The sequence below is a fragment of the Stegostoma tigrinum genome, chromosome 6, assembly GCF_030684315.1.
Source record: "Stegostoma tigrinum isolate sSteTig4 chromosome 6, sSteTig4.hap1, whole genome shotgun sequence".
Classification (NCBI taxonomy): domain Eukaryota; kingdom Metazoa; phylum Chordata; class Chondrichthyes; order Orectolobiformes; family Stegostomatidae; genus Stegostoma; species Stegostoma tigrinum.
In genome coordinates, this window is record NC_081359.1 from 93,685,179 (window position 1) to 93,709,692 (window position 24,514).

At 41.8% G+C, this 24,514-nt stretch overlaps 1 protein-coding gene across 1 annotated transcript; it reads right to left on the minus strand.

Moving 5' to 3' along the window:
- Positions 1 to 2,756: 2,756 nt before the first annotated feature.
- LOC125453537 (nucleoside hydrolase-like) lies at positions 2,757 to 20,142 on the minus strand. The gene is made up of 6 exons (XM_048533273.2): positions 20,060 to 20,142; positions 16,184 to 16,374; positions 15,405 to 15,584; positions 13,973 to 14,084; positions 7,423 to 7,559; positions 2,757 to 4,527 (listed from the first exon to the last, which is right to left on the minus strand). Exons 1-6 carry the CDS (start codon positions 20,094 to 20,096, stop codon positions 4,180 to 4,182), a joined length of 1,005 nt encoding a protein of 334 aa, XP_048389230.1. The 5' UTR covers positions 20,097 to 20,142; the 3' UTR covers positions 2,757 to 4,179.
- Positions 20,143 to 24,514: the final 4,372 nt, after the last annotated feature.

Below are 24,514 nucleotides of genomic sequence, written 5' to 3' on the forward strand. Positions count from 1 at the left end.
ATTAGATTCTCTCTGGTTGGAGATGGTCATTGCCTGGCACTTGCACAGCACAAGCATTACTAAGCTTGAATATTGTCTGGGTGTAGCTCCCCATGGACATAGACTCCTGCTCTATCTGAGGAGTCACAAACAATGCTGAACGTTGTACAATCATCAGTAAATATCCCCGTCTCTGGTCTTCTGATGGAAGGAGGATCATTGATAAAGCAGCTGAAGATGACTGGTCCTCAGACACAACCCTGAGGAATGTCCACTGTAATGCCCTGGACTGGAAATGACTGATCTCCAGTTACCACAGCCACCTGCCTTGTGCTATGTATGATGTCAACCAGCAGAGAATTTCCTTCCTGATTCCTAATCACTATTGTTTGAGGTGCAAATACTGGTGAACTGGAGAATTCTGCACAAAAGAGCTCACTGATTTATTGAGACAACAATAAGGCAACAGATAATAAACAATAAACAGAAAGGAATATCAAAATGCAGATACATGATGCAAATTTCTAACATGTTTTAGACTTTTGAGAAAAGGGTGTCAAATCATAGCACATTATCAAGGTGCCAGCATTGAGCTATATCTTTGTAATTAATTTTAACATTTGTATCAAATAAAGCAATGGTCAAATATAGCTCTCAACCTAAATGTTTAATGTGTAGACATAACATTAATTTTTACTGAAAGGGTGAAAAAGAAATCCTTTCCATTCATCATCTTAACCCCATTGCATTTTTGTTGTATTCTCTTAATCCTTCAGTGGTTTGATGTAGCCTAAAGAATTCAACAGCCTTGCTACTCTATCCAAGCTCTGATTAGTTTTTACCCTGGTGTCTTCAGCAAATTTCTACAACAGCAATGATATAAGTTTATATAAGTTTATATAGTTTGTTTTAAACACACCATAGTATTTCACCTTGCAAGGAAAGAGGTCTTGGATAATTTAGCAGCATGTTTTAAAGAGCTTTGGAAGTGTAAGGAGAGAGCTGGAAAGATTAAGTGAAGGAATTTCAACTCTTGGGCCTAGAAAGATGAGGGCACAATCACCAATTCCTGTATAAGTTTAAACTGATTATTTGCAACAAGCCAAAATTGAGCAGAAGGAGACTATATAGAAAGGGAAGAAATGAAGCAATGGTGGGATTTGAAGCAGTTATTGGAAAACTGAAGTGTTGATGGACCTGGAACCATATAGGTTAGTATGCAAAGCAGTAATAATGAACAGGTTGCAGAGAATTGGACAAACTAAAATTTATATAGGGTTGAAGATTGAAGGCTGGCTAAAGAATCATTGTTATTGTCACATCTGGAGGTAAACTGCACATGTGAGAGGACTCTGCATTAGCTCTCAGCAAACACATGATTAGATGTATTATAAAGGCAGAAATAATGGGAGCTTGTCAGAAGTTATGACAGTAATCATGGAGGCTTTTCACCTACATTTGGACTAGAAAAAATCAGATGGGTAAAAGCAGCCAAGATAATAAATATGCAGAATATTTTCAGGTTAGTTTTTTAGAACAGCACGTTTTGGAGCCAATCAGAAAATGGGTTACACTAGACCTGGTATTGTGCAATGGGACTGGATTAATTAATGACTTTGTGGTCAATACAAAATTACCCTAGATAGCAGCAGTCATAATATAATTGAATTTTACATTCAGTTTGAGGGAAAGAAAAGTGGTCTGAGCAATTTTAAACTTAGCTAAGCGCAATTATGAGGGAATGAAAGAAGGGCTAATGAAAGAGAACTGGCAAATTCCATTCAGGTGCAGTCAAAAGAAATTTAATGGCAAATATTTAAGGGGATGTTTCAGAAAACACAGAATAGATACATTTCAACAAGATAGAAAAGTTACAGGGGATGATACAGAATTAATGGTTATTAAAAAAAATTAAAGATAGTTCAAAACTTAAGAAGAATGTAATTGCACAAAGATTGGTGGCAAGTCAGAAGATTGGACAGAATATATGAAACAGCAAAGAATTTTAAAAATGAGGGAAAATTAGAGTACAATAGAAAGCCTACTAGAAAAATAAAAACATAAGAATTTGTGTCGATATTTTAAAAATCAAAGAGTTAACCCAGTGTGCAATGGTCCTGGAGAAGTATCTGCAGGATTATTAATGAAAAGTAAGGAGATGGCAGATGAATTGAACAGGTATTTTGCACTGGTCTTCACTACAAGGGATGCAAATGACATTTCAAAAATAACTGTAAATCAGGAAATGGAAGGCAGGGAGGAACTCAGGAAAATTATTATCATTAGGGTAGCAATACTGAGAAAATTATCGGAGCTGCCTGCTGACAAGTCCCTGGGTCGTGATAAACTTCATTATAATACATTCAAAGAAGCTAGTGAGATAGTCCTAGATTGTTGTTTTTAGTTGACCAAAATAACCCTTTTCAGTGAAGGTTCTATTAGAGCGAGAAAACAAAAATTTTAACTCATTTACTCAAAAAGGGAGGAACACAGAAACTACAGACCAGTTCCTTAACATCTGTTGTAGGGAAGATAACTGAAACTATTATCAAAGATGTTATTGCAAGGTACTTTGAGGCAAGGTCGCACTTCAAGGTGTAATCTCTCTCTCAACAGATAGTGCTAGACCAGCATTTTCTGTCTTTGTTTCAGATTTCCTGCATTTGCAGTAATTTGCTTCTATTTATCCAAGAACAAAACTTGGACACTGAGGTAAATCATCTAATGTTTTGCTTAACAATTTTTTCCTGGTGGAAACTGACTTGTAGTTCCCATTTGTCAATCTTCCTGAGTTTACATGTCTCTTGAGGGAAAATTTAAATCAGATATGCAAAACAATTATATAATCACATTCTCTTTACTGAATTGGACATTTGTCAAAAGAAAGCTTTTAAACATAAGTTGCTTTCATGATTTCTTATTGATGGTTTCCATTAAACAATCTATTTTCAAATGCTATCTGATTTTACCTTAAACGAGGGGTTGCAAGACTTTAAGCTTACCTAGCATTAGTTAAAACGGTCCATAATTATTTATAATTCTGTGCCTTCTTGAGTAGTTAAATCATCAAATACAGCTTGCAATACATCACAATGCCATTAATTGACAGTAAATGCAGAAATATAACGTCACACTAAAATAAAACAAAGAATATGGGTGCTGGAGATCTGAATCAAAAACAGAAATTGCTCATGAAACTCAGCAGATCAGGCAGCATCTTCGGGAAGAAAGCAGAATAAACATTTTGAGTCTGATGTTTCTTTATCAGATGAAGAGTATGTTTTGTTGAGTATAATCACAATTTGCACCTTCTTAAAGTGCAATTTTCATTTGAAATGCAATACATTAATTCTGGAAATTTAGTATATTTTGAAAGCAAGATGCTCCTTAAAGCTGTTACAGAGATAGTAGGAGATAACACGGTAGAGAGCTGGATGAACACAGGAGGCCAAGCAGCATCAGAGGAGCAGGATAGCTGATGTTTCAGGTCGAGACCCTTCTTCTGCAGAGATAGTAGGAACTGCTGATGCTGGAGAATCTGAGATACCTTGCTCCTTAAACCTACCTCTTTGAATAAGCTTTAATGCATTTTCCTTTCACTAAATGTCAGTTTTTGTTTTGTTTTCTGCTTTTGTGAAGGATCAAGTGACATTTTACTATACCAAAAATATTTAAGTACAAGTCATATGGTTGCTGTTATGCCACCTTTTTTCACTACTCACTGAGTCAGTTAGTAAAGGTAGCATGCCACATTTCTTCTCTAGGCTGAGACAGTTTATGTTTTCGTAAATTTATGACAATTCTCTTTGAGAAGGTAGAGAAAATTAATACAATTTTCTGTTCCTTGTCAGAATCCAGTCACAATGCTTGGTGGGGCATATGTGTACAAATTGGGTACGCTCGATCAGGTTTATTTTTGTTGCCACTCTGAGCAGTAGTATACAATACTCAACATCTGCATTCATACATGCTGAGTAAAAAAAAAATTGCAGCTGAAGTAAGAGATGTCTAGGACTCATTTAATCTTGCTGTGTTCCTTCAGAAAATATTGGAAGGGGCGGGGGAAGTGAATAAGTGAAATAAACATGCTAGAAAATTAATAACAAATAGTAAGGTAACTAGAGACCAACATTTTATACTTTCTAGAATGTCTACTGATATTTGTGTTCAACTATCCTCTTGCTATCCCTGTTGAGCCCACTATTTCAGAGCAGACATCATCAGCTGCTTAACCTTTTCAACATCACATTTTGTCATAATAAAAGCTTGATTTTCTTTTTGCAGTAGGTTAAGTGTATCCACAATCATCATCCCTCTGGTCACTGAACCTTGCAACTCCACGCTTACTCCGTATCGTATGTGTTCTGTGACAACACTCTCATCAATTGCAGCTGCCATTGCAAAAGAATCACAGGACAGAAATCCAGGTCCAAAGTACATCTCTCTACCACCTTGCTTGCCTTTAGAAAATTTTTCAGTGTGCGCAGTTATCTTCTTCATGAAGCAAGCTTTCTCGGTGTCTTGGTTTACCCACTCCTCAAAAAACTCCTGCAAATGGACAAAATGATAGGCTATTCACATTTCACAACTTCCAAGTCATCTCCTCTACATTTCATTCTACATTATCAAAATGAAAAAAATAGCTTTCAAAATATTGTTTTTACTATCAATTGCCTCATTAGTTATGACAGTGAACATCTAAGTATGTTGACATCTTTCCTTATAGTTACTGGGTAAATTATGCACTAATTTTATAAGAGACCAGCTGTGGAAAAGCAAAAAGTCCAATGATGTGGAAAATACAGGTCTATAATATTCTATTGGCAATTATTGTATTAATTTCTCTCATTATAAGCCAAATAATTAATATAAGCCAAACTTATAGCCCTCTACATTTGTAAAATGATTCAACAACTTGTGACTACAACTGTAATAGTGGGCAAATACTTGAAGAGTATAAGCTATAGAATTAAGGGGAATGAGCAAGGAACCAGATTAATTTGATTACTCTACCAAACAGTCAGGGAGACGTGACAGGTGAATGGGTTTCTAGAAGGCGACGATGGAGTAGGCAGCATTCAAGCACCTGTGTCCAGAGCCCATCCATTCTGCCCACTTTTTTATTCCTCTTTCATTTTCTCTTCTTTTCCATTTTCATTTCTCCTTTTTCTCTTCTTTTTGTATGAAGGCAGCTTTGTCATGATTAAGAGAATGGTGGCAGCCGATGAGCCCACCATGAGACCCAGAGAATGGCGGTGAGGCTGTTGAGCCCAGAGCACGACCTAGAGAATGGCAGTGAGGCAGTTGGTGAGTCCGGAGTGTGGCTCTAGAATTAGCATCAAGCAGGAGCTGGCAGAAGGGTAAGCATGGGGACCTGGCACTGGCTGCTACATCGATGGGGGCTGGTGGCAGCCAAGGCATTGAGGTGATTTTGGCCCAACATCCTTTCGGTGACTTTTACAATGTCTTCTTTCCTAAGATCAGTGATGAGATTCGTCCTTGGGGTGGCTTCTGTGGTGTCTAGCAGCCCAGTATTCCAGCGGCCTGACGCGGAAGGCCTGCTGCAGAGGTGGATTACATTCCAGTGTTCCACTGGCCTGGCATGGCTGGCTTGCAGCAGAATTGTCTTTTTCCGAACCCAGGAGCTGGGAATTGATCTAAAATGGACTTGGTCTCAATTTTCATTTTAATTTCTTCTTCTCTATGCCTTATTTTATTAATACAGGCACTGTGGCAAGGCAACTTAATCACTTTTCACTGTTATATTTTGTAGAAAATTCAAGTGACAATAAATGACTATTCTATTCTATTGTTCTATGCTGCACCATCCTCTGATTCTAAGAAGTGAAGTAGAGACAGTGACAGTGGAATTCAACTATATGGATCCACTATTGTTTGCACTACAGAAGTCCTAAGTCCTGAACGTAGTATATATCAGATAGATTTGTTTAGGTCTCTGACAACGCAACCTGTATGGTGCAGCCTGATTGCCAGACCTTGGCATGAATGTCTGCTCAAAACTTGCAAAGTGGCAGAATCTCTTGGGCTACAGCATGATTTGGAAAAGGAACATAAATAATAGAGGCGGAAGGCAATTTGCAGAGGGAGGAAAACATGAACCAGAACAGGAGTCTTATAGACACTAAAGTTCCTGAAGAAATATTCTTCTAACTTTCACTCAGCTAAGTGCAATGTCTGAAGTGAGTGAGTCTCATCAACAAAGTAATTATTGATCCGCCTGCAGCCAAAGCTGCAATGGTATTGCAAGGTGTGAATAATGCTACCATTGGCAGTGACAGGTCATGAAGCTACTGACAGGATGTAGCAACTTTCCCTTCCAAACCAACAAGTCACCATAACATCTCCATGACCAGAGCAAAGTTAATGGAAAAGCAGCTAGTTGGAAACCTAGATAACAAAGTGTGGAGCTGGACGAACACAGTTGGAATGAACATAGTTGGAAACCTGACCCTTTAAATAGTTCTAGTGATGCCTCCCTCCTGTATTTTTAGTTGCCTGTCAATATCATGCACTGTATTACATTGACTAAAATGGTCCAGGTTTTGAAAAGACACAGTTAAATCTGCTTGAGAAGCTATTTGACCTCATTATCTGCCCTCTACAAATTTTTCTGGAATACGCACAGCATACTTACAAGAATGACCTTCCCAGCATGAAGTGCCACCTGTCAGAAGTGACTAGAATCACTCTACCTGTCATTTTGAGGATATCCCTTTATCCTAGTTTAAGTATCAGCTTCAGAAGCATTACACAACTGAATTTCGAGGCCTTTTATTTTCCTCCTGATGCAAATTTTATCATCTCTTGAATATTTCTTTACTTCCTAGCCACACTTTGAAATGTAAGAATTATTCTTAAGATCTCAGCATCAGTCTTTTGTAGTTGTCTGTAATAATTAATGAGTGGCAGATGTACAATGATTATCTCTTTACAGCAGGTAGGTTAAAAAGTCAGTCGGGGATACCAATCTAGTTTTAAGCTGCCACAGCATAGCACCATCTTAATTTCAGCTGACCTGAATTTAATTTTTAGGATTAATATCTTTTTCAGTCCATGTGCTCTGACAGCAGATAAATAATGTGACAAATAGCCTCAAAACTGCTGCCATTGACATCAGTGAACAAGTGATTACTATATTCTTATAATTGTCTTTCATATGCGAATTCCATCCAGACATTTTTGCTTGTATTTAATGCTTCTATTCAAGCAGTCTTGTGAATGCCTCATGTATGAGTGCTAAACTACCAAAGTCAAATTCTAACTTTTTATTTAAAAAAATCAATTGTCTCCAGTTTCTAAAATACATATTATTTGATATTTTTCTCCAATTAATGTACTGACATAACCAATATATATGCCAAAGAAATGCATGTCTATTTTTGGTTTTTTATTTTAAGTTTACAATGTAATTCAACAACTTACCCAAGGAAGTGCCTGACGAAGACAATATTCCCAAGTTGCAATATACATGGGGCAAGCAAAATGATTCAGGACAATATAAGCTGCTTCAGGATCTGTTGCAAAGTTAAACTCAGAACACATTGTTACATTGCCCCTGCCTGAAAATAATAAAAATCTTCAAATGAAATTAATTCCATCACTTAAAAGGCTCTTAATCTTATCAATTTTAACAGTGGTAAAAGTAAATGTTTAGCATTTAAATTAAAACATAAATATTGCATGGAATTATCAACTATCCACTACAATAAAATGTGTTCACTTTAAGAAATCAAATGCCCATTTTACGCATTTTGAAAATGTTGCCATGGAAGATATTAATGCAATATTGGTCAAACGTTATTATTAAACTCAACTTAACTTTCAAAGCTTAAATTCACAGATCATTAGGCCTGAGCCACATAGAGGTTCTGCTCAAGGCAAAAGGGCAGAGTTTAGAGAAGCCACTATGTTTAAGGCGTGTAAAACAATCCACTGATGTGACGAGGTGGAATGTGTTCCTTATCTTACGTGCTTACAAGCTTTCGTGAATGAAACAAATGGCTCTCAAATAAAGCAGATATTGATTTGTAACAAACTTCTTTTCACTAACTGTGTAGTCACTACACCTTTGAAGATTGAAGTACAAGTGAAAGACATAAATATCTTGTTGGGGTACATTTGGTGCAATCCCCAGACTACTTTCCTGGCATAGGCCTGAATTACATTCTTTTGACCATCATACTTCTCAACTCCTATCATTGTTTCTCTCACTCTAAAAACTTCTTCATAAATTCATCTGAACAGGAACACATGGGAAAGTAGTGGCATAACGATAGGCCAGTAATCCAGGCCACCAAAAACATATGTGTCACATCCCACCATAACAGACACAGGTCGGGAATGAAACTGAATACTCCCCACTTTTGCCTGATGGATGCAGTGCTAACAAAATTCAAGAAGCTTGATACAATCCAGTACAAAGCAACCTGCATGATTTGTACCCCATCCACCAGTGTCAAAAGTTAGTCCCTTTACCACCACCACAGTAATGTGTCTGCAATGATCAAAGATTGAAGTACAAGCGAAAGACATAAATATCTTGTTGGGGTACATTTGGTGCAATGATTCAAAGCAGCAACTCACTCAAGCCATTTACACTGTAGCTGGGACAAAATTCTGGAACTCCCTTCCTAACAGTTCTCTGGGAGTATCTACAGCACATGAACTGTAGCAGTTCAAAAAGGCACCTCGCCACCACCTGCTCAAGAGCAATTAAGGTTATGCAATAAATGCTGGCCCACTGATGCCCCTTAGAAAAAAAATTTACCATCTTATTGATAACAAAGTGTGAAGCTGGATGAACACAGCAGGCAAGCAGCATCTCAGGAGCACAAAAGCTTACGTTTCGGGACTAGACCCTTCATCAGAAAGGGGGATGGGGAGAGGGTTCTGAAATAAACAGGGAGAGAGGGGGAGGCGGACCGAAGATGGATAGAGGACAAGATAGGTGGAGAGGAGAGTATAGGTGGGGAGGTGGGGAGGGGATAGGTCAGTCCGGGGAGGACGGGCAGGTCAAGGAGGCAGGATGAGGTTAGTCGGTGGGAAATGGAGGTGCGGCTTGAGGTGGGAGGAGGGGATAGGTGAGAGGAAGAACAGGTTAGGGAGGCGGGATGAGCTGGGCCGGTTTTGGGATGCAGTGGGGGAAGGGGAGATTTTGAAGCTTGTGAAGTCCACATCGATACCATTGGGCTGCAGGGTTCCCAAGCGGAATATGAGTTGCTGTTCCTGCAACCTTCGGGTGGCATCATTGTGGCACTGCAGGAGGCCCATGATGGACATGTCGTCTAAGAAATGGGAGGGGGAGTTGAAATGGTTCGCGACTGGGCGGTACAGTTGTTTATTGCGAACCGAGCGGAGGTGTTCTGCAAAGCGGTCCTCAAGCCTCCGCTTGATTTCCCCAATGTAGAGGAAACCACACCGGGTACAGTGGATACAGTATACTACATTGGCAGATGTGCAGATGAACAGGGGCCTGGGGTGGGGGTGAGGGAGGAGGCGTGGGGGCAAGTGTAGCATTTCCTGCGGTTGCAGGGGAAGGTGCCGGGTGTGGTGGGGTTGGAGGGCAGTGTGGAACGGAAAAGGGAGTCATGGAGAGAGTGGTCTCTCTCTCCGGAAGGCAGACAAGGGTGGGGATGGAAAAATGTCTTGGGTGGTGGGGTCGGATAGTAGATGGCAGAAGTGTCGGAGGATGTTGCGTTGAATCTGGAGGTTGGTGGGGTGGTATGTGATGACTGGGGGGATTCTCTAAGGGCGTTATTGTGGGGGCAGGTTGTGAGGGATGTGTTGCAGGAAATGCGGGAGACACAGTCAAGGGCGTTCTCGACCACTGCGGGGGGGATGTTGCGGTCCTTGAAGAACGTGGGCATCTGGGATGTGCGGGATTGGAATGCCTCATCCTGGGAGCTGATTTGGTGGTGGCGAAGGAATTGGGAATAGGGGATGGAATCTTTGCAGGAGGGTGTGTGGGAGGAGGTGTATTCTAGGTAGCTGTGGGAGTCGGTGGGCTTGAAATGGACATCAGTTTCTAGCTGGTTACCTGAGATAGAGACAGAGAGGTCCAAGAAGGTGAGGGATATGTTGGAGATGGCCCAGGTGAACCTGAGGTTGGGGTGGAAGGTGTTGGTGAAATGGATGAACTGTTCGAGCTCCTCTTGGGAGCAAGAGACGGCGCCAATACAGTCATCAATGTAACAGAGGAAGAGGTGGGGTTTGGGGCCTGTGTAGGTGCGGAAGAGGGACTGTTCCACATAACTTACAAAGAGGCAGGCATAGCTTGGGCCCATGCGGGTGCCTATGGCCACCCCCCTTTATCTGTAGGAGTGGGAGGAATTGAAATAGAAGTTGTTGAGGGTGAGGATGAGTTCGGCTAGGCGGATGAGGGTGTCAGTGGAGGGGGACTGGTCGGGCTTGCAGGACAGGAAGAAGCGGAGGGCCTTGAGGCCATCTGCATGAGGAATGCAGGTGTATTGGGACTGGACGTCCATGGTGAAAATGAGGTGTTGGGGACCAGGGAATTGGAAGTTCTGGAGGCGGTGGAGGGTGTGGGTGGTGTCACGGACGTAGGTGGGGAGCTCCTGGACCAAGGGGGAGAAAATTGAGTCCAGATGGGTGGACATGAGTTCAGTGGGGCAGGAGCAGCGGAGACAATAGGTCAACCAGGGCAGGCGGGTTTATGGATTTTGGGAAGGAGATAGAAACGGGCAGTGCGGGGTTGGGGAACAATAAGCTTGGAGGCTGTGGGTGGGAGGTCACCTGAGCTGATGAGATCATGGATGGTATTGGAGATGATGGCTTGGTGCTCGGGAGTGGGGTCATGATCAAGGGGTCGGTAGGAGGAGGTGTCGGAGAGTTGGCGTTTGGCCTCGGCGATGTAGAGGTAAGTGTGCCATACTACCACTGCGCCTCCCTTGTCTGCGGGTTTGATGGTGAGGTTGGTTTGGAGCAGAGGGAGCAGAGGACTGCACGTTCTGCGGGGGAGAGGTTGGAGTGGGTGAGACGGGTAGACAGGTTGAGGCGGTTAATGTCTCGACGGCAGTTGGAGATGAAGAGGTCAAGGGAGGGTAGGAGGCCTGGGAGTGGTGTCCAGGAGGAGGAGTTGTGTTGGAGGCGGGAGAAGGGGTCAGTGGAGGAAGGGTTAGGCTCCCGGTTAAAGAAGTAAGCGTGGAGGCGAAGGTGGCAGAAAAACTGCTCAATGTCCAAACGTGACTGGTACTCGTTGATGTGTGGGTGGAGGGGGACAAAGGTGAGCCCCTTGCTGAGGACTGACCGTTTGTCTTCCGTCAGTGGGAGGTCTGGGGTGATGGAGAAGATTAACCTGTTCTTCCTCTCACCTATCCCCTCCTCCCACCTCAAGCCACACCTCCATTTCCCACCTACTAACCTCATCCCGCCTCCTTGACCTGTCCGTCCTCCCTGACTGATCTAACCCCTCCCCACCTCCCCACCTACACTCTCCTCTCCACCTATCTTCTCCTCTATCCATCTTCGGTCTGCCTCCCCCCCCTCTCTATTTATTTCAGAGCCCTCTCCCCATCCCCCCCTCTCATGAAGGGTCTAGGCCCGAAACGTCAACTTTTGTGCTCCTGAGATGCTGCTTGGCCTGCTGTGTTCATCCAGCTTCACACTTTGTTATCTTGGATTCTCCAGCATCTGCAGTTCCCATTATCTCTGATCACCATCTTATTGACATACTTTACCCATCCTTCACAGTCAGCTTCTGCAATCATTGCCACGCCCTCGCCTTAATACAATCCATCTTTCACAAGCAGCTCTTCTCTATTTTTATGAGAGAAAATGGAGAGGCAGAGAAATGCAGGTTGTTCCCTGACAAGGGACATATTGATGGCTTTTGGAAGGTGCACACACCCCCCAGATCCACTGTGGAGGAGGCATTGATTCAGAAAAGTATAGATGTCAACATTGAGCTGCTGCAATAGCCTAAACCTTAGAAAGCATTAATTCTCTGACTTGCTGACAGATCTGATCCTCTGTCACATCTTTCCAACTGAATCACCGTTACCATTCTTTCTATACAATGAAGTGATCTCTGCAAGTGGACATGGTGGGCACTGTTGCTGCTCCTTGTCCATGCAAAAGACCAAAGTTTAAGTTGAATATGCTGCTATCTTGTCACACAGAAATTGAGATCAAGGGGAGTGAATTATGAAGTTGGTAAGATGATTTCCAAAAGATTGGAATTTGCCTGAGAAACAATAAAATCAGACTCTCACAGCAAATAAAAGCACATACTATAGATGGAGGAACAGGTAGTGTTGAGGAAGCCAGGAGGACTTAGTTAGGAGAACAGGCAAAGATGTGGCAGATGGAATAGAGTGTGGGATCTGTACAAGATGATGACTTTGGTAGGAAAAATAGAAGCATAAACTATTTTCTAAATGGGGAAAGCCTTCAGAATTCTAAAGCACAAACAAACTTAGGGGTCCTCGTTTAGGATTCTCTTAAGGTTAACATGCAAGTTCATGTGACAGTGGGGAGGCAAATGCAACGTCAGCATTCATTTCAAGAGGGCTAGAATACAAGAGCAGGGACGTACCTCTGAGGCTGTATAAGGTTCTGGTCAGACATCACTTGGAGTAAAATGGGCAGTTTGGGCCACATATCTAAACAAAGATGTATTGGCCTTGGACGGGGTCCAGAGGAGGTTTAGAAGACTGATCCTGGGAATGAAGGGCTTGTCAGGAGGAGAAGTTGAGGACTCTGGATCTGTACTAGATAGAATTTAGAAGGATAATGAAAGGTCTGACTGAAACTTACAGAATACTGAGAGGTCTGGATAGAGTAGGCATGGAGATGTTTCCAGCAGTAGGAGAGACTATGACCCAAGGGCAGAGACTGACAGTGAAGGGATGATCCTTTTGAACTGAGATGAGGAGGAATTTCTTCATCCAAAGGGTGGTGAATTTGTAGAAGTCATTGCCTGTGGAGGCAAAAACGCTGAGTATTTTTAAGACAGAGGTAAATAGGTTCTTAATTCATTAGGGGATCAAAGATTATGGGAAGAAGGTTGGAGAATGTGGTTGACAACAATATGAGCCACTGAATGGTGTAACAGACTTGATAGGCTGAATGGCCTAATTCTGCTCCTGTATTTTGCGGTCTACTGCACATGCTGGAGATTGAAGAAGAGTTATTTTGGACTCAAACATTAATTGTTTTTTCTGTCCACAGGTGTTGGCAGGCCTGTTAAGTTTCTCAAGCATTTTTTTTTCACACCACGATTCTTGTGGATACAAACCTTTCACATAGGTGGGTTGACTCTCTCTAATTAAAGGACTTTAAGCCAGCTAGTTCTACTTATCAATGGCTTGCTACTGTATTGTCACCTCATTGACCAAGGTGAATTCTACAGTGCTTGAGAAACCTGCGTGCTGGTTGTTAAAGTCAGAATCTTCATACAATCAACAAAAAATTGGCTATTTAAATATTTAAAGTACATGATCACCAGATCTGTGTGGCTCCCACACTCATCCAAGCATAATCCAGAAAAAGCCAGAAGTAGGCAGAATCATGATGAATTTCCAAACTGACAGTCTTTTCAATACTTTAACCTCCACTTACACCATTTCCACCACCATTGGCATCACCTACTGCCCCCTTGCCACACTCCATCTCTATCCTCCCCACTCTAGTTTTAGGAGTTAAAATTTTACTCATGGAATATGTTGTACACAGTGAGTTAAATTTCTTCTCTAGGGACTATTATTTTCAGAGTTTCTCTAATAACTTAATGGATAACTATATGGACAATGAGTTGGTAATCCATAAAAACCAGAAAGCAATTGCCCTTGCTTAATGTTTGCTTCTGTCAGCTTGGGGAAAGTAGGAGAGAAAAACAGCCCACACTACCTTCACATTGAAAGTATGGGGATTTCAATATGAGATAATAATCAAGTCATGTTTAGGTAAGAAGCCACATGACCTGGATATATGATGAAAAAGCCGTATGACATACTTTCCATGTTTCCTCCCATGATGTATAGATGTCTCAACTTTGCTGGAAAAGTGGGATCCATTTTAAATGCCAGGGCAACATTGGTGAGGGGGCCAATAGCCACAAGAGAGACCTGTTGAGCAAAGAATAAATTCTTAGCACAGTGACGGACAGTATCATTATAGTTGGCTTGTACAACTGGGAAATACAACAGATACTGCAGTATAGATGATCATAGAATCCCTACAGTGTGGAAACAGGCCCTTTGGCCCAACAAGTCCATGCCGACCCTCAGAGCATCCCACCCCCACCCATCCTCCATAATTCACCTAATTTACACATAGCTGAGCACTACAGGCAACTTAGCATGGCTAATCCACCTGACCTGCACATCTTTGGACTTTGGGAGGAAACCGGAGCACCCGGGGGGAAACCCACGCAACAAGGGGAGAATGTACAAACTCCACACAGACAGTTGCCCAAGGGTGGAATCAAACCCGGGTCCCTGGCACTGTGAGGCAGCAGTGCTAACCACTGAGCCACCGTTCATTCCTTTTTCAGTTTTGCATAGTCCTTGCACCAAGAACTAGAGTTACATTCTGGTTTGTTTGATCAGTAGCTTGAATTCCAAACTGGCATTCAAACATTCTTGTTGGACAGTCCTGTCACTTCATTAGAATCAACTTTGTGTAAAATCAGACATCATCAGTCATGCCCCATAAAAAGACCAAGGAACTATGGATGCTGGAAAACAAAAGCAAAATCATAAATTGTTGGAAAAACTCGGCAGGTTTGGTAGCATTTTTGTGGAGGGCAAGCAGAGTTAATGTTCTTTAGAAACTGAAGAAGGAGCTCTGGTCCCTAAATGTTAACTCTACTTTGTCTCTATAGATGCTGCTGAAGCTGCTGAATTTTTCTAGCAATTTCTGTTTTTGTTGCGCACAAAAATTATTGGCCATATTGGAAGACAATCTCTGAACAGCTAGATGTGAAAAGCGTTGTTGGATATCTACTCCACCTGGATGGTTGTGGGAGATGGTTGTTACTGCAGAATGAAAATGTCTTTTAAAGTTTCCACCTAAATGAAGTGACAAGGTATGGAGAGCAACCAGATCTTTTTATGAAGGAGTACAGTGTAAAACATTAAAATTAGATCTAAGTCATCATTGGTGTTGTTGGAAAATACATATTCACATAAATTATAATGATAATCTACAGATTTTGCCCTAAAGGGTTGAAAATACTTATGTTGAAAGCTTCATAACTGAGTTAGTAATTTTTTTAATTAGTAAGTGTTTACAGGGTTACAGAACCAAGGCATTAATTAGATGGCATTTAATATGCCCATGATCTGCTGGAACAGTGAAACGGCTATCAGGGGCTAACTTAGCTGGTCCTGTTCTCCGTTCATCTGACTACTAGAACTTTATTTCCTGGTGCACATCCATCTCACCTCACCAACATGTTCAGTGGCTATTCTTATCATGGCATTCACTGCATGTTCAGCTTGTATGTGTTCCAACCCTGGAGCATTAGGATCTGGAACATCACCCAGACCATCCTTTCCATGATAATGATCCGCATTTAACTGATGTCCTAGGAGAGAGGCACCTGCACCTCGGAACACTGGAATCTGCAATCATAAAACAAATAAATTTACTGGCTTTTAAGAGAAGAATGCAGTTCACTAGTTTCCCATAATTTAGTAAGATCAGAGTGGGAGGATGTGAGAAAAATAAACAATTGCCTTATGCATCAGAATTTTGAGCATTGAAACCAGGCTCAACATCAAATTCTGACCTGCCCATCTCCTCCACTTGATATCCATACAGAGCTAGCCTTCCTAAAGCCAAGTATTTTGATGCCATATTTCTTTGATTTAATTTATATTGTCACACATAGCATGCAGAACAATTCTTTCTCTTCTGTACTGAAAATTATTTTTAAGCACCTGATCAGACAAAAATATTATACAGTTGACACACATTGTACAAGTACGATATTGCAGCATAGTCTTAACATTGTTAAAGGGAAATTCATGAAGTTGTCAAACATTTGAAATAAACTAGATGGCTTCCGAATATTTGAAGTTAAAATAGTGGATAAATTCCCTATGTGTGAAATTCAAGTTGAGCTGTTAGGTTGACCAATAGGATGTATCCATTTCCCCTAGAAATACTAATAATCTTTCTTAAAAATACTGTGCCTTTATCCAAAATCATCATCACATACCTCTGTTCTCTGGCAAACCTGCAGGACTCGAAGTACATTTTTGCACACATTTTCAATTCTTGTGTTTCCATGAGTACATGTTATACCCAGGATGTGCACATTTGAAGCTGCAAGAGCCATCATCATTGCTTGGGCATCGTCCACCCCACAGTCAAGATCTAAAAGCAACAGCTTTTTTGCCATTCTAAATTCTGTTAAAAAAGATTGAGTTTAATAGGATTGTTGTTCTGATCATCATATTTTGGTAGCACTGAATGCTGGTAAATCATAGAATTTGTACAGTGTGAAAGCTTTAGCATTAACTTTGCCAACATACGTGGCTCGGATTTTGAAGTCAGCAGGAAATAAACAATGCTTGCCAATCATTAAACTTACAACTGTCCACAAGCAAGGGTGGCACAGTGGCCGAGTGGTTAGCATTGCTGCCCAGGCAGCAGGCCATTAGGCCCATTGGGTCTACAGTGACCCTCCACGGAACATCTCACCTAATCCTTGTAAACCTGCATCAACCATGACTAATCCACACAGCCTGCATATTCCTGGACATTATGGGCAATTTAGCATCACCAATCCATTTAACTTGCACATTTTCAGATGTGAGAGGAAACTAGAGCGCCTGGAGGAAACCCATACAGGCATGGGGAGAATGTGCAAACTTCACACACACAGTTGCCTGAATGTCAAATTGAACCTGGTCTTTGGTGCTGTGGGGCAGCAATGCTAACCACTCGGCCACTGTGCCACCCTTGCCTGTGGGCAGTTGTAAGTTTAACGAATGGCAAGCATTGTTTATTTTCTGCTGACTTCAAAATCCAAGCCGTGGTATGTTGGCAAAGTTAATGCCAAAGCTTTATCTTACATTACTCTACTGCTCCTGGTAAGCTGAACAACACTGAGGTAGATTACATTGCCTCTCCCAGCTGCTTGATTCCAGTATTTTGTAAATCTCTACCGCCAGTGTTCCAACCCTCACTCTTAGGCACCATTTGTGTACTGAGATTTGGTGATAGTTCCATTTCTCCTCTTTTTAAAATCAGCATTTATTGCAAAATTTAGCATACATGAAGCAAGTGGACATGAAATCCAGAACTTAAACATTTTTATATAAACCAGTTGAGTCAGGTTTGGGAATATCCAATTTCCATCTTTTTCTAACCTTATGTAGTTCATAGACCAACAATAATCTTAAACATAACAGGCAGTATTTATATTTGTCTAGGGTGGAATTTGAAAACCAGCAAATATTATTTTGCAGCCTGTTTAAAGTTCTGTCAAATTTTCTCTTCTAAACCAAAAGTGACTAAAACTGTTTACAAGCACATCTGGAATTATGGAAATGGCGGCCACAGGGATCACTGAACTACCCTATATAAACTAATTTTTTGATGGAACCAACCAAACATTAAACATGTAATTTAAGTGAACTGTTCTTGACACGCTGGGAAGGTCTCTGAATTGAGCACTGCGACCACAAATGCTCACATGCTGTCCCATAGGTAAATTCCTTTACCTTTTACCTCTATGAAACCAAACGATCGGTTCCTTCCACATGCTCCTCCAGCATGCCCCAGCCCATCTTAGGTGGAATTAGACTCAAAGTTGCCTCTGATTATATTCCCTATGGGTGACGAGGTGTTCAGCAATCAGATTACTTCAATCATCACCATAATTATATTCTTTTTGGCTGCCAGTTGCATTTTACATCAAATTGTAAATGCTCAAATCAAAGTCATTACATCAAAATTATGAACCATTCAAGAATGAGACATCAACACCATATACTACTTACTTGGTAGGGAAGGTTGTAAAGTTTCTGAATCCCAGCACCAGATATAAATAAAAGTGTTCGGTTGTTTTTTTTTGTCTCCTTAGAGATCTGATCATTTCAGTGCTGCTCAATCGTTGATCTTGAGCAAATATTTGCTGAAGTTTTTCTCACAAGGTGGATGTGAGCACTGTTTTCTGTATATTATACACTAGATGGATTTATCCAGTAATTTTGCTTTTAGAAGTATATTTTGTGTGTTGAATGGAGTAAAAGCCAATTTAATGCATATTATGCATATATTTAGTGATTATTTTAAAAACACATTAAGCAGCTCAACAAAGAAGGCTACTATAATCTTGAGACTGGATTTAGCAATAACTTTCTGAAAGTTTCTCTGAAGTCAACACCAGCCAGATAAGCAACATCTCACACAGTTTCTGAAGAGACTGGAATGCCAAACTAATGTATTATAAGCTGTTGCAGAGCCAACTGTCTTAAAGAAAAAGGACACAATAGATCACAAGTTGTAACTATCTTCTAAGAAGATATGTTAATGATTCAGTACAGAATCATTCATACAGAATTGGCCCTTTGGCCCATCAAGTCTGTACTGCCAAAATTACTCTTATAATTACTCCTATAAATAATCTATAATTATTAATAGTAAGCCCAAAACAGATGTTGGCCATTCCCTCCTCACTATCAAAAGCCCCAGACATCCCTTCCAAGTGAAGCAGTGAGTTGCCTGCACTTCATTCAATTCAGTCTACTGTGTTCACCGCTCACAATGTGGTCTCCTCTAAAATGGGGAGATAGATCATAGACTGGGTGACCGCTTTGCAGAACACCTACATTCTGTTGGCAAAAATAACCCTGAGCATCTGGTTGCCTGCTATTTCAACATACCACTGTGTTCTCTGGCAAACATCTGTCTCAGTTTTACTGCAGTGCTCCAGCGAAGCTCAGCACAAGCTGGAAAAACATCACCTCATTTTCCATTTCGGGACCCTGCAGCCATCAGGACTCAATAGTGAATTCAAATAATTGTTTGGGCCTGAGCACCTTCTCCCATGTCCTTACCCAAACCCCCACATAGCAGGTCTTGTTATAACATGGGTTGCTACCATTAGCAATCCACTGCCAATTACTAATGGTCCCCACCACTAGCTATTCATTCTCCCAGGCTGACCTTTACCTATTCCTTTGTCTGCCCAACAGATTTTTCTTGGTTTCTGGGCTCCATCTCAACCTTTTTTTTACTCCCTGTCCCTCCTAATTTCTAAAACATATATCAACCTTTCCGTAGCTGAAATGAGTTCTGAAGAAGACCTAAAACCTTAACTCTGCTTTCTCTCCACACATGTTGCCAGATCTGCTAAGTTTTTCCAGCAATTTCTGCTTCTGATTTCCAGCATCCGCAGTTCTTTGGCTTTTTGTCCAGTCACACAAACAGCCTTCCTCCAGCACCCTCTAACACATGTGCTCCCTCATCCTTGATAACAAAGTGCAGGCCAAGCAGCATCTTAGGCTCCCTCATCCTTCACACATTTTCAGGCAACTTTTGCCAACTGTCTGGAAATGAAGTCAGACCTGCTGAGCTTCTCCAGCAATTTCTGTTTTTGATTCTAAAACATGCCTGCCTTTCTGCCTTTAAGCCACTATGCCTTTAACACTGGATGCTTGTCTTATTAGTATTCTCAGAAACGAGTAAAGAGAAAAGGAATATCATTTACAATGAACTTGGCGTATGAGTTCTTGGTGACGTCCTGATATCTACCATAACTCATACTTTGTGGGAAGAAAAGCGATATAAAAAAAATCCTCAGGTAACTTGTGAAACAATCCAAAACCAAGTGAGGAAAACGTGGTTTTCAAGTTGATCTATTGGTTGGGGGTTCGGGTGGGTTGGCGGGGACACTGACACACCTACCTTTGTGAGGAAAATTGCTACAAATATTTGCTAAGGATCAACGAGTGAGCAACGTTGAATGTTGTGCTTTTGATCCCTAAGGAAACCAAAGAGCTCTAAACAGAAACTCGCATTATAGGTTAACCGAACGTTTGATCTTCTCTGCCAAATAAAGTACTTGTCAGCGCTTCATAATTACCTTTGACTTTGGATTTATAACATGCCTCTGTTGACATTGCGCCAACAGGAGGTAAACAAGCAAACACGCAGGACACATGGAAGGATGCAGTAAAATCAGGGGCGGGGGTTGTGGGGCGGCCCTGGGCTGGAAGGTCTCCGGGCTGAGGTAGTTTGGCGGTGAGCCACCAGCGGCCGGCTGCAAACGGCCGTTAACGGCTGTGCGCGCGCTGCCACACAGGTGTCCCTCGAGACCAAGGTGCCCGCGTTACCTACGTCTCACTCACCCTGAACGCTTTTTGGGTTTCTGACGGAAGGTCACCGACCTGGATCTTCGTCTCTCCAGAGATGCTGCTTGACCTACTGAGGATTTCCGCAGCTCTATTTCTGTATCATAGCTCAGATCTCCAGCACCTCTGCCGCCACCAGTGATTCTGATTTTGTACCCAGGATGGCATTTCACCAACATGATGAGTGTTTTGTTTTATTTTGTGCCAAGGCGTATACTAAACGCCTTGGTCAATAGTTGTCAGGGTGAAGCTGTCATGAATGGGGCAGCACAGTGGCTCTGTGGTTAGCACTGCTGCCTGGCAGCACCAGGGACCCAGGTTCGATTCCAGCCTCGGGCGACTGTCTGTGTGGAGTTTGCACATTCTCCCTGTGTCTGTGTGGGTTTCCTCCTCCCCAAAGATGTGCAGGTTAAGTGGATTGATCATGCTAAATAACCCATAGTGTGCAGGGTGGTGTAGATTAGGGGGATGGGTCTAGGTGGGTGCTCTGAGGTTCAGTTTGGACTTGTTGGGCCAAAGGACCTGTTTCCACACTGTAGGAACTCTGAGTTTTCCAATGATTTTAACACTTTCTGCACCTCACGTTAGTGTCAAGGATTTTCTTTAATGTGTGGGCAAAGCTTTCAATGGGATATTGGTTAATTATCTGGAGTAAGATAATTGCAGGGGCTCAAATGGGCAAAAGGTGGTATTAGCTAAAAAGGCCTTAAGGAGAACTCTCCTATGTACAGTGGACTGAATGGTTTCCTTCTCGGACTCCAAGCTGGACTTAATGGTCTCCTTGATCTGATATGAATGTCCAGTTCCAGGAGCGGCAAATATTATAAGGAAGCAAACAATTGTTTTAAGCTGACTCCCACAGTTAGTATGTGGATCCAATTAACATTAACAGCACGGGTTTGATCTCTGCTCTGATCCTGGTAACTCAAGGCGTGCTTCTTCAACCCAACCACAGTAAAAATTCACAGCACCAACTTCTGGTTTGGTAGGTAATTGCCAAGGACTTATCTTCAGGCTTAGGATTCAAGAAGCAATTAGTAGCCTACAACACCTTTTTGTTTGGAAGTTAGAGGAATTTAAACTATAACAGTGACTCAGCTTGTGTTGAATCTATGTATTTTTCAGTCCCCCTGCTAAATTCAAGGTGCATTCCCTGAAATGCCTAAAATAAATGGTAATTCCCTTAAATATGGAAATCAGAGATTTAATTTTGAATAGCTCCGGTGTTCTTCAGAATCATCCCCATGTCTGCCAATTCCAGAAACACGTATTTGTTCTTGGGACTTTTGAACAGAAAATTGGGCAAAGCATTAAATGGCCACCACTAATCTACTGCCCATTTTACTTTTGCCCGAGACCACTTTATATAAATTGTTACCATCAAGGCTATTGTTACCAGAAATACAAAAAATCAGGAAGCAGCTAAAAGTGAGAAGTGACATTTTCACCAACATCACCAAATACATTAGTAATGAGATACATAATGAAATCCTTGTTTACTTGTTTCATTAATGATCTTTCTTGTAGTGGATCTTGAATGTAAAAAGAGGAAAATTGTACATTAGAAAATCTCTGCATTGAAATAATATCTAACAGTGGAGATTGAAAAACAGTAAGCACAAGTCCACACAACAATTGATGAAGAGCTTGAGACTTAATAATTCGATGCCCCCACACCTTGTTCTTTTCAATTAATCTGGCACAAGTGGGAGCCAGTAGACTAAAACTACAGTGTCAGCTCTACATTCAAATGCCAGTCAGGATTTTTGTGGTTCATGACAAATTAATGTTCATTCATTACACCATTTATTATTCTCACAGCGTCACACACACATTCAGTAGCGTTACCATTGAAATAGTCAATGTAGTGGACCACAAATCCCTGCTAGGGTTAATTAAAGAAGACAAAACTGTGTCGCCCATTGCTTATGGTCGAATTCAGTGGTGGGCCTTTATTCTCAGTGCATACAAGTACAAGTTGGAACACTGTCCAGGAGGCCATGTGGTTAATATGGATACCTTGAGCTGCCTCCCATTGGCAGATACTCCACAGGTGTTGGCTCCCCTGGAAGACTCTATTCTAGTTTTAAACTTTCTGGACTTCCTTATGGTCACGGCTGTCAATATTTGAAAATAACCTGTCCTGGCAAAACTAAAACAGTTGGTGGTATTGGGGGAAACAGAAGGTCCACCACAACCAGGATCGAAACATTTCTGAACCCAGTGAGACCAGATCACTGTAGAGGATGGTATATTTCTATGGGGAGTGATTGTCTTGAGTAAAGGTCACTGCCACATACTGACTGAATTCCACCAGGGTCATCCAAAATGAAGATATTGGCAAGAACTTATGTCTGATGGCCACAATTGGATGCTGACATAGCTGCGTCGGTGGTGTAGTGCCGAAAGTGTCAACAAGGACAGAAATTGTTGTTGGTGACATTCATGGGAATGGCCAGGTAAACCCTGACTCAGTTACATGTCAATTATGCCAGTCCTTTCATTGGTGGAATGTTTCTGGTCATTGTGGATGCCTATTCAAAATGATTGGATGTTCGTAGAGTTCATTCAGCAAACTCAGGGACAATTGAAAATCTGCAAGCATTGCTCATGATACACAGAATCCTATTGGCCATGGACAGTAGTAGATCAATTACCAGCAGGGAATTCGAGTATTTCCTAAAGTCAAATGGCATTCAGCATGTAAGGACAGCTCCATACCAGCCATCATCCAATGGTCTGGCAGAAAGAATGGCCCAAATATTGAACACAAGCTTAAAGAAACAGCCTACAGCTTCACTCAATACCAAACTTTCCCAGTTCCTGTTCGATTATAGGACCACTACTCATGCACCTAAAGGGATAGTTCCAGCAGAGTTGCTGATGGGGATAAGACTCTGCACCAGGTTAAACCTTATATTCGTGGACTTGGTGGCAGGGAAGGACGAAATGGTAACAGGAATGCCAATGCCAGCCATATGGTCCCTCTAAGTGAGAGAGACACTTTGCTTCAGGGGATGAAGTTTTGTGCCAAAACAACAGAAATAGCCCTGCAATGGTACAAGGCGAAGTCAACAAGAGATCATGTCCCATGACTTACAAAGTTCAGGTAGGTGAGGCAGTCTTGAACAAACATGTGGACCACCTGAAAGCTGCTACCTTGCAATTAGCGGGAGCAAAATATACCTGGCTGCTCACAATAACCAAAATGCCTGTCAGAAGCCATGGAGCTCTCCACCTTCGTCTAACATCTAGGAAACTTCAGAGTCTGAGATAGATGTAGCCTTGATACCATTACCATGAGAAGTAGAGGAGGAAGCTCTCCGGAGACTCTCCAGATGCAAAAAATGGATTACATTCCGTACAGGTCATCCGTGTCCAAGTCTGAGTCAGAGGAACTGAACCTGGAGCAGAAGTGTCACAGGAGAAGATACCAGAGAAAGAGCAGTCCTACATTCCTGGACTTAGTGGCGGAGGGAGGTGATTGGAACCAAATGGATCTTATTGATTATGAGGCGTTTGAGTGAAGTTTTTAACCTGGGCCAATCAGGAAGCCCTGGCTGACAGAGGTAAGCAGGAATTCAAAGATTCTCCTGAATTCAGGGACTGACTCTGAGCTGGCAGGTCACAGATAGTGCACTGTGCACATGTGAACAGACGGTGACATGGTGACAGGATACCGACCTCTGTGCAGTTATTTTTCACCATTTATCCCACAAAAGAGGGAAATGCTTATTGGTTGGTGTAGGAGCATTACCGCCCCATCCCCCAACCTTATCAGAGACAAGGACACAGAGGCAGAATTCAGGCAAGTGAAAGCCTTTATTCAAGCAGTCACTGGATTGTGCAGGCAAAAAGCCAAAAACTCTCCCTAAATCTGGCCTCAACGTGAGGATGCTGTCATTTTCACAGCGGGATACAGTATTTTTACACATTTTGTGTTACAATAATCACATACAATGTGGTTACTGTGCCCTCCTCCCTTATTCTATACATCCAATCTTGTGAAACACCAAATCAATGATAGATACTCCTAAGGACAGCTTTAGGTTCCCCACGATCTCATGATGTTTAGCAGATAATTTAACCACCAGGTGTTGGAATCTTTCAATTTTTATTTGCTAGGCATTCCAAAGTTACCAGCTATACTCCTTCGGGCATGTCCCAAACTTGCTTATCTCTAAGAC